General features: G+C 47.6%; 1 protein-coding gene across 1 annotated transcript; it reads left to right on the plus strand.

The window, feature by feature from the left end:
- Positions 1 to 329: 329 nt before the first annotated feature.
- On the plus strand, positions 330 to 9,236 carry rab3b (RAB3B, member RAS oncogene family; the record flags this gene model as incomplete). The annotated part of the gene is made up of 5 exons (XM_080007652.1): positions 330 to 451; positions 1,182 to 1,406; positions 2,420 to 2,538; positions 3,460 to 3,584; positions 9,052 to 9,236. Exons 2-5 carry the CDS (start codon positions 1,182 to 1,184, stop codon positions 9,234 to 9,236), a joined length of 654 nt encoding a protein of 217 aa, XP_079863778.1. The 5' UTR covers positions 330 to 451.
- Positions 9,237 to 9,497: the final 261 nt, after the last annotated feature.

Below are 9,497 nucleotides of genomic sequence, written 5' to 3' on the forward strand. Positions count from 1 at the left end.
TCCTGAGTTGTTTTGTTTGGGAGTCGGAGGATTCGCCCTCTCGCTACTCACTGGGTGGACAGTGGAGCGGCTTGCTGGATCCACGCTGCTCGAGGTTCATAAGTGACCGTTCAGTTCCACATTCAGACTCACAGAGTCCACTCTTTTGCCGGAGTGACTCCAGAATACCGAATCACTTAATAATAATCGTCCTTGCGTCACCAGTCCATTCGGACGGAAGGTGGTGTTTTTTTTTTTTCTCTAGGTGGAGGCTGAACAGGCTGCGGCTCCAACACTGAGATGCGAATCCAGGAACAGCATCCAGGCAAGAGGAACGAGCTGCGGAGGAATTGAACCGCTCGTTCGAAAGGATAGGAGGACGCCACCAGGTTCAGATCTCCATCAGGTGCAGAGCTCCATCCACCAGGTCCACATCTTCATCTCCACCTCCAGGAGGATCCACGGACCGAAGGTAAATCCTCTTCCCGCTGTTCGGCTCCACCTTGTCATCCAGTTAAATTTTTTTTTTAATTGAATCATTCAGATGCATATGGTCTGGTACCCCCCGTGTCACTGATCATTTATTGTTATATTATATGACATCAAACTGATCATGTTATTACACAACTTCGGGTACATTATCGATCTCAGAACCCCCCCTTACCCTACCTGATAAGGCGGGGTTCCAGGCTTGTCAGTACAGAGGTAGGGATGGGCTGCATGCTAACTATCTTAGCTGAACGCATGGCTGCGGATGGGATCAGCTAGCCTAGCTCCTGTGACATTTCCCTTTAAAAAAAAAACCTGGAGTTATTCCCTTCAAACGTGGCATTTACTTGTGATGAAATGTACTTGTTATGGGTGAGTCAGTGAAAAGATGTGTTCCTTTTCCCACTCAGGGTTCGTTTGGTTCATTCAAATGAATCAGAAGCGTCAGCTCGGCTCTTAAGTCGTGAATGGAATAATCGCAAGAATGATTTAGTTCCGTCAAAATTCAGCCAGCTTTGTGTCTGGCTGCAGTTAACAAATCACGAATGAAACAAGAGAACTCCTTTGCCAAAGTGACTCCAGACTCCTGAATCATTTCAAAGATTTGTTCACTTTGAACAAATTGTTCTAACCACTAGTAGTTACATGTTTGAAATGTGAAACACCCAGTGAGCAGATGGTTCAACCCCTGACCCCTGACCCCACCCCCCCAGATGGCCAAGGCTGACCAGCGCTTCGGGCAGCGTGACGGCTCCGACCAGAACTTCGATTACATGTTCAAGCTACTGATCATCGGGAACAGCAGTGTGGGGAAGACCAGCTTCCTGTTTCGCTATGCCGATGACGCCTTCAGCAGCTCCTTCGTCAGCACCGTGGGCATCGACTTCAAGGTCAAGACGGTTTACCGCAACGACAAGAGGGTGAAGCTGCAGATCTGGGTGAGGCTGCTACTGGGAGCTTCACATGAAACCCGCACAGACACTGATGCTGAGCTCTAGTGAGATTTACAAGCTGCTCCTTCCGGGAGCTAGTGCCCTGCTCAGGGGCGGACGGACAGACAGATAGGCAGACAGACAGACAGAGAGACAGACAGACAGACAGCAACACTGTTCCCTCCCACATGATGTTCTCACCACACATTAATTCACACTGAGGATGATGATGTCTACACCCACCGTGCGCACACACACACACACACACACACACATTGGTGACACATTTTTTTTCACCGTTCAGCATCTTATTTTTACTGCAGACAGACTAGTGTTTCAGCAGGAGCCTGTGCATATGTTTGTGTCTATTTATACCTTCATCTCACATGCTTTCAGTAGAGATCAATCGCCTGTGATTAGCTCTCTTTAGCAGGAACAGCACACACTCCAAACTTTACATACACAAACACACATAGGTGCACAACCACACACACTGTCACCACATGAGGCTCCTCTAATTACCACTGAGGACACTGCTGTGTACATGTGTGTACGTGCGTGTGTGTGTGTGTGTGTGTGAACAGAGTAGATGCGTCTGAAGAGTTGCTGCCATGGCAACCATCATTGTCAATGATGCAAGCTGTGGCCCAAAGCCGTGTGTGTGTGTGTGTGTGTGTGTTGTGTGTGTGTGTGTGTGTGTGTGTGTGTGTGTGTGTGTGTGTGTGTGACGGAGCAAGAAGGCCTGCTTTAGGGTCAATGGTTACACTGGGCAGCTCCCAGAGCCACCGGCAATCCCTCTCTTTGGTGAAATATTTTACCATGTTTGGGTCTATAAACAACTAATCACTACTCCAAGAGGGGGAGAATCACCACATATAAACATATAAACAAACAATAACATGTACATGCCACACTCGGATGACCCCGCCCCCCCTCGCCGACACCAGCACCCAGCTCCCAGTGTGTTTAATGTGTGTGTGTGTGTGTGTGTGTGTGTGTGTGTGTGTGTTTGGCTGCAGGACACGGCGGGGCAGGAACGCTACAGGACCATCACTACAGCATACTACAGAGGAGCCATGGGCTTCATCCTCATGTATGACATCACGAATGAGGAGTCCTTCAACGCCGTGCAGGACTGGTAAGTCTGTCTGTCTGTCTGTCTGTCTGTCTGTCTGCTTTCCTGCTTGCCTTCCTGTCTGCCTGCCTGTCTGTCTCTATTTGTTAAGTCATCTGCTCCGTTGATGGACAGTTTCTGGATTTCTGCATAGATTTGACCTGAACTGTGATCATATCTTCTTTCACGTCCTAAAACGGACCAAGACCAGATAGAATTGAACAAATAACCCAAAAAACATTAACATTTTTTATTAATTTATTGATCTAATTTTTCCAACAATAAAAGTCCGGCTCTGGTCTTCACCACCTACCACGTCTCACCCAGAGGAGGAGCTGACAACCTGCTGCTTCTCAGGCTGGAGAAGGGTTTGGAATCCACCATCAGGCAGATTGTGGACAAATGGAGGAAACTCAAGACCGTGGTTATGCTCCCCAGGAGCGGTCTTCAGAGAGCAAGGTGTAGAATATCGAAGGAGGGCACAAAGAACCCCAAGGGAACATCAAAGGATCTGCAGAGCTCATGAGTCCACCACCAGGAAGCACTGAAGCAGAACAGTGAGCATGGAGGATGGAAGCGGACACTGCTCTGCAAGAAGAACATGGCTGCTGAAGACCACTTGGATGAGCCAGAAGGAAGAAAATTCTGTGGACGGATGAATGGAAAATATAACTTTTTGTGACTTCTTCTGACAAATACTTTTGATGTTGGATCAATTTGCTCAATAATTAAATGAAAATGTTTAATATTGTTTGTGTTAGAGATCTGATCACATTTTGGTGTATTGTATTGACTGCAGGTCTTAATAGAAGTGTGTGTGTGTGTGTGTGTGTGTGTGTGTGTGTGTGTGTGTGTGTGTGTGTGTGTGTGTGTGTGTGTGTGTGTGTGTGTGTGTGTGTGCGCGTGCGCGCGCGTGTGTGCGTGCAATTGCACATGTGTGCGTAGGGCCACCCAGATAAAGACCTACTCGTGGGACAACGCTCAAGTGATCATGGTGGGAAACAAGTGCGACATGGACGAGGAACGTGTGGTTCCTCCAGAGAAAGGAAAACACCTCTCTGACCAACTAGGTGAGAGATCAGGAACTACTATACTATTACTACAATACTACTACAATACTACTACTACTACTATATTAATACGCTATACTAATACTAAATTATACTACAACTACAAGACTACACTATACTACTGTACTATACTACTACTATACTATACTACTATTATACTGACTATACTACTACTATACTATACTACTACTATACTGACTATACTACTACTATACTGACTATTCTACTGTACTATACTACTACTATACTATACTACTACTACTATACTATACTACGGCTATACTGACTATTCTACCGTACTATACTACTATATTATTACACTATACTACAATACTATGCTACTATACTACTACTCCATACTACTATATTACACTACGATACTACTATACTATACTACTATACTATATTACTACACTACACTATACTTCTACTACTACTACTAACTCCCTTTACAACAAGTATTTTAAATGTTCTGACAATGCATTGTGAGAACCAGCATAAGTTAAACCAAGTCTCACTGACCTGCAGTTATACTTGTCTCACTGTCTGGGCTTCATTCTCCAGTGGAAGTTACATTCTTCCAAAAGTGGAAATCACTGAGTTTGGTCGAAACAAACAGCGCAACGTTTTTTCCGGCCTCATATTATTTGTACAAGCTTTAACATTTTCAACTTATAATCAGCTGAAAGAGTCAGAGAGATGGGTGGAGGCTAACCTGGGGCACAACGATGCACTGTGTGTGTGCTGGCTGCCGCTTTTGTTCTACAGGTTTTATGCCCTTGAGCTGTTTTCTGATCTTTAACATTTACACCGAACCTTTGTAGTTTGACTCTGATGCAGCCGTTGAACTGCAGCGATGATCCCATTTATAACCAATTAAACATCAATGCCCAGATAATCAGCTGATCAGAAGATTGATCAAATCCCTGATCATAGAAAGTGAAGATGTTTCTCCATAGATTATGGATATGAGACGATAATAATAATAGTCTGATGAGCAGCACAGATGATATTTTAAAGGTTTAACAGTGTCATATTCAGGGGACATCAGGGGAATGTGAGTTCAGTAGTACTTCTATCATTACTGTCGGTATTACTACTGTCAGTAGTGCAAGAGAAGCTCTTCCAGCCTTTGCAGCAGCAGGTGGTGTCCTGGTTCCACCTCAAACTGGTCTAATTGGTGGTTCTGGTTCAGGCTGTTTGACATCTCAAAACCTCAGATCTCCCCCTCCCGGTTTGGTCCAGACTAAACTGGAAGTTTACCCGCCACTCACTGTGAGGACAATGTGATGGAGCTGAATCATCTCTACTGCAACGTTGCAAGAACTTTAGTTTCTGCAGGAAGTGGCGAGATCTTAGATGGGAAAATCGATCACAGAGATGATTCCATCTCATCAAGATAATATCAGTTAATAAGTTGATTATTAGATTTATCACAGACAGGTGTCGTTATGAATAGACCGTCTGGATGGAGGTGGAAGCAGTGACCGCTGTGGCCATGTGTTGAAGCTGCTGCTCCTCTGCTGGAACTAACTGCTCAGTTCAGTCTCCTCCTCCTGCTGCAGAGGAGCTGCTTCCTGCTGCAGAACGTTCAGACGATGCTTTGGTTCCTGAAACTAACGGTCGTAAAGTAAAGCCCACCGGACACATTGGCGCAGAGTGCAGGCGCGGCACACAGCGTGGTTTTCCACTGTTTTTCCACCGCATCTATCCGTTGATCCAGACTGGCTGGTAGAGATTTTATGCGCAATCACGATAAGCAAAGACAACAACAACAATGGAGTCGCTGTTCCACGGAAGCGCTGCTGGAGGAAGCACCGCGGAAGGCGAGGCAGCATTCGCACCAGACTGAGGACACAACCTTATTGTCCACCTCTGCCCAGGATCTTTCTTGCCAATGTCCAGTCTCTGAAAAATAAGATGCATGACCTTCGGGCAAGGATCGGATTCCAATGGGACACTAGAAACTGTTGCGTCCTCTGCCTGACGGAGACATGGCTGAATCGCTGGTGCCGGATCACGCCATACATCCAGCCGAGTACTTCTCCGTGTTCCGCGCTGTCAGATTGGGGAGTCGGGGAAATCCAAGGGTGGAGTCATCTGCCTCATGTCCAACAGAAGCTGGTGTAACCCCAACAACATCAAGACTCTCTCCCGCTCCTGTTCGCCGAATCTGGAACAGCTGACCATTTCATGCCGTCTTGTATCTGGTGACATGGACAATTACAATGAGACACCAGACGCTTGTGGTAGGGGCTGCGGACTATTACTTACTACAAGAGCAGCCCGCCCCCCAATCACGAGTGTGGACGCCTCCCTAGCCAATGAACTGAACTTCTCTTGTGCGCGGTATGAGGCTGGCAACAACACCACTAGCTCGCCGGCTAATTTGAGTTACACCGCTGGGGATGAGCACGCCCTCTCAGTATCTGAGCATAATGTCAGGAGGGCTCTGATGCGTGTGAATACCGGGAAAGCTGCAGGCCCAGATGGCAAAGCTGGGCGAGGACTGAAGACCTGTGCTAAGCAGCTAGTCCCTCTGCTCACTAGGATATTCAATGCCTCCCTGGATGGTGGTCCCATCCTGCTTCAAGAGGGTTCACTATCATCCCTTTGCCGAAGAACGCCTCTCCAGCCTGCTTGAATGACTACCGTCCGGTGGCCCTCATCTTGGTGGTCGTGACGTGCTTCGGGAGACTGATTAAGGATTACATCTGCGCCTCCCTCGCATACCGGCCGAACAGATAAACGGCTGACGCGGTCTTCCAGGTACTGCTCACGCACCTGGATGGCTGGAAGGGAGCTATGTGAGATTACTGTTTATTGACTACAGTTTAGCTTTCAACACCATAGTCCCCACCAGACTAGCTGTCAAGCTGCTGGAGCTAGGAATGACCACTCTGCTCTGTGCCTGGATCCTGGACTGCCTCACAGCCAGGCCCCAGGTGGTTAGGGTGGGAAGGGACACGTCCAGCACCCTCACCCTGAACACAGGATACCCCCAGGGCTGCGTTCTCAGCCCCCTACTGTACTCCCTGTACACACATGACTGTGTATCCCGGTCCAGCTCCAGCACCTCATCAAGTTTGCTGACGACCCCGTCGCAGTGGGCCTGATCACTGACGGCAACGAGAATCACGCCGCCATCTTGTTTCTTCCTATTTAGAAGCTGAGCATTGTACGTGGAATGGTAGTGACGAGAGAAGTAAAGCGGTGGTCAGACCAAGGCCGTGCAGAGGCCATGCTACAGGACGCTCTGAGGGATGTCGACTAGGACATGTTTCAATCAAATTCCAGTGACATCAGCCAGTTTACGCACATTGCTATGAGTTCCATAGCCACGATGGAACAGCAGACAGTATCATTCCCACGGTTAGAGAACTAGAAACCGCGGGTCGATGAATCCATCTGCAGCGCTCTGAATGCTCGCACAGCCGCTTACAATGACAGTCTTGTATCCGGCAACATGGACAATTACAAATCGGGGTTCTACAAACTGTGGAGGGCGGTGAAGGATACTATATGGACATACAGAGACACAGTGGAGCTACACATGGAGCAACGAGACAACAGACGCTTGTGGCAGGGGCTGCGCATTATAACTAACTACTACAGAGGATTACAACTGAGGATGCACGTGCCATTGATGATGAATGGGTCTTCTGTCGACAGGGTGAGCAGCTTCAAGTACCTGGGTGTCCACATCACGGAGGACTTATACATACAGACACTCTGGTGAAAAAGGTGAGGCAGCGTCTTTACCACCTCAGGCAACTGAAGAAATTCAGCCTCGGTGAGGATCCTCAAGTCCTTCTACTGTAGTGCAGTGGAGAGCATCCTGACAGGCAACATCACTGCCTGGTTTGGGAACTTTACTGCTTAGGACAGGCGGGCCCTGCAGAGGGTGGTGCATTCAGCCCAACGTACCACTGGAACTACCCTCCCCTCCCTGCAGGACTTATACACCATGAGGTGTACTAGCAGAGCCAGCAGGATCATGAAGGATCCTCACCACCCAACAATGGATTTGGGGTTCTTACTCCAGCTGCTGCAGTCGGGCAAGCGCCTCCGCAGGCACACAGTTAGGACAGAGAGACTGAGACAGATTTCTTCTCGCAAGCCATAGGGACTGTCAATGCAGAACTCACCAGGGGCCCCCACTGAGATACACCTATAGGCCCCACTACCTTACTGTTCTGTATGTTGCATACTGTACTGCATACTGTATAACTGTACTGGGTTACTGCATACTGTGCTGTATTTCTGTTCTGTTCGGTGTTACTGTATTGCTGTTCTGTACTGTTGTATACTGTACTGTATATCTCCACACACACTACCTCACTTTATTCACATGCCACTTTACTGCACATATCTGTATATACAATAATAGTCTATTTCTTTTATTCCTATTTTGTATTCTTACTTTGTATATTACCCTTTTTTGACTCTTATTTTATTTGATTTACTAATTTAATTGTGTTTTAGGAATCATTTAAGTTAGATAGTTAATTAGTTAGTTATTGCGCCAGTCAGTTATTGACCTGTTAGTTATTGTGCATAATCTGCGGTTGCGTTGCAATGTCATTTCACTACATACTCGATATATATGCTTGTATTTATGTGTATGTGACAAATAAACATCATGAATTTTTAATCATGTGTTATTTTAATACTGTGAGGCTTGGCGGGGTCGACCAGATAGACACAATGAAGGAGAAGAAGATGGAACCTCTGTGGAAAGCCGAAGCCGCTTTTTTGCCAGCCCTTTCTCTCTTCAACTCGCAAGGGCTCTCCTCACTTCCCTCTCTCCTTTCCTTCCACACTATCCTGGACACGTTCCCTCCAACCAGACAACTTATGCATGAAATAACAATGAAACACCCCCACCACACACACACACACACACACACACACACACACCCTCAGTGTGTTTCTTCCTCGTGTTTAAAATGGGTCTTGATCAATAAGCATTGCACTCTTTACAAAAACATTTCTGTGTAGTTTTATCTCCTGAGTCTATCGAAAAGGCTCGCGTAGCCGAGCGCAGTTGAAAAATAAATCGATCTCTCGCGCAAAAAGAGAAATGCTGCACCGAGCTGCGCGGACCGCGGGCGGCTTATGTGGCACCGCAGCAGTGGATTAACATCGGTTTAATAGGAAGCATGCACTTACAGCAGGCCACGCCGCGCCCGTATGCTGCACCAAGGCGTCCGGTGGACTTCTACCCCAAAAGTTGGAGCAAATCTGTGTCATAGAGTTTTTTTGTGCAGTTAGGACAGAGGTCCACAGGGATTAAAAGTGTTATCTTATCTTATCTTATCTTATCTTATCTTGTGTCCTGCTAAGAGGCAGAGAAACACTGACTTGGAGCTCAGATCCTGGTCCTTATTTAACTGTGTGTGTGTGTGTGTGTGTGTGTGTCTGCGTGTGTGCATGCATGCGTGCGTGTACACGTGCCCGCGTGCAGGGTTCGAGTACTACGAGGCGAGCGCCAAGGAGAACATCAACGTGCGGCAGGTGTTCGAGCGCCTGGTCGACATCATCTGCGTCAAGATGTCGGAGCGTGTGGATGTGGAAGCCCCCGTGGTGCCTGGGCCCAAGACCACCCGGCTGAGTGACAAGCCTCCCCAGCTCCCCCAGAAGTGCTGCTGATACTCCCCCTTAACCCCCCCACAGCCTCACAATCCAACAGGGGAAAGAAAGAAAAATGGTTTCTACTACTCAGTCACTTCTTCGCTTCAGTCCATGTGTTCCTTCTCCATTTACACCCATTTCTCCCCCAGAATGTCCCAGGGAGGGTGAAGCAGATGGGGGTGAGGAAGAGGCGGGTGAGGGAGCTCCGCACAGCACTGCCTCTCCAGCACGTTAACGCCTCAGAGCAGACGTCCTTTCAGAGAATTTTGAGCTAAAAGC

Source organism: Zeus faber, assembly GCF_960531495.2.
Source record: "Zeus faber genome assembly, chromosome: 1".
Lineage (NCBI taxonomy): Eukaryota > Metazoa > Chordata > Actinopteri > Zeiformes > Zeidae > Zeus > Zeus faber.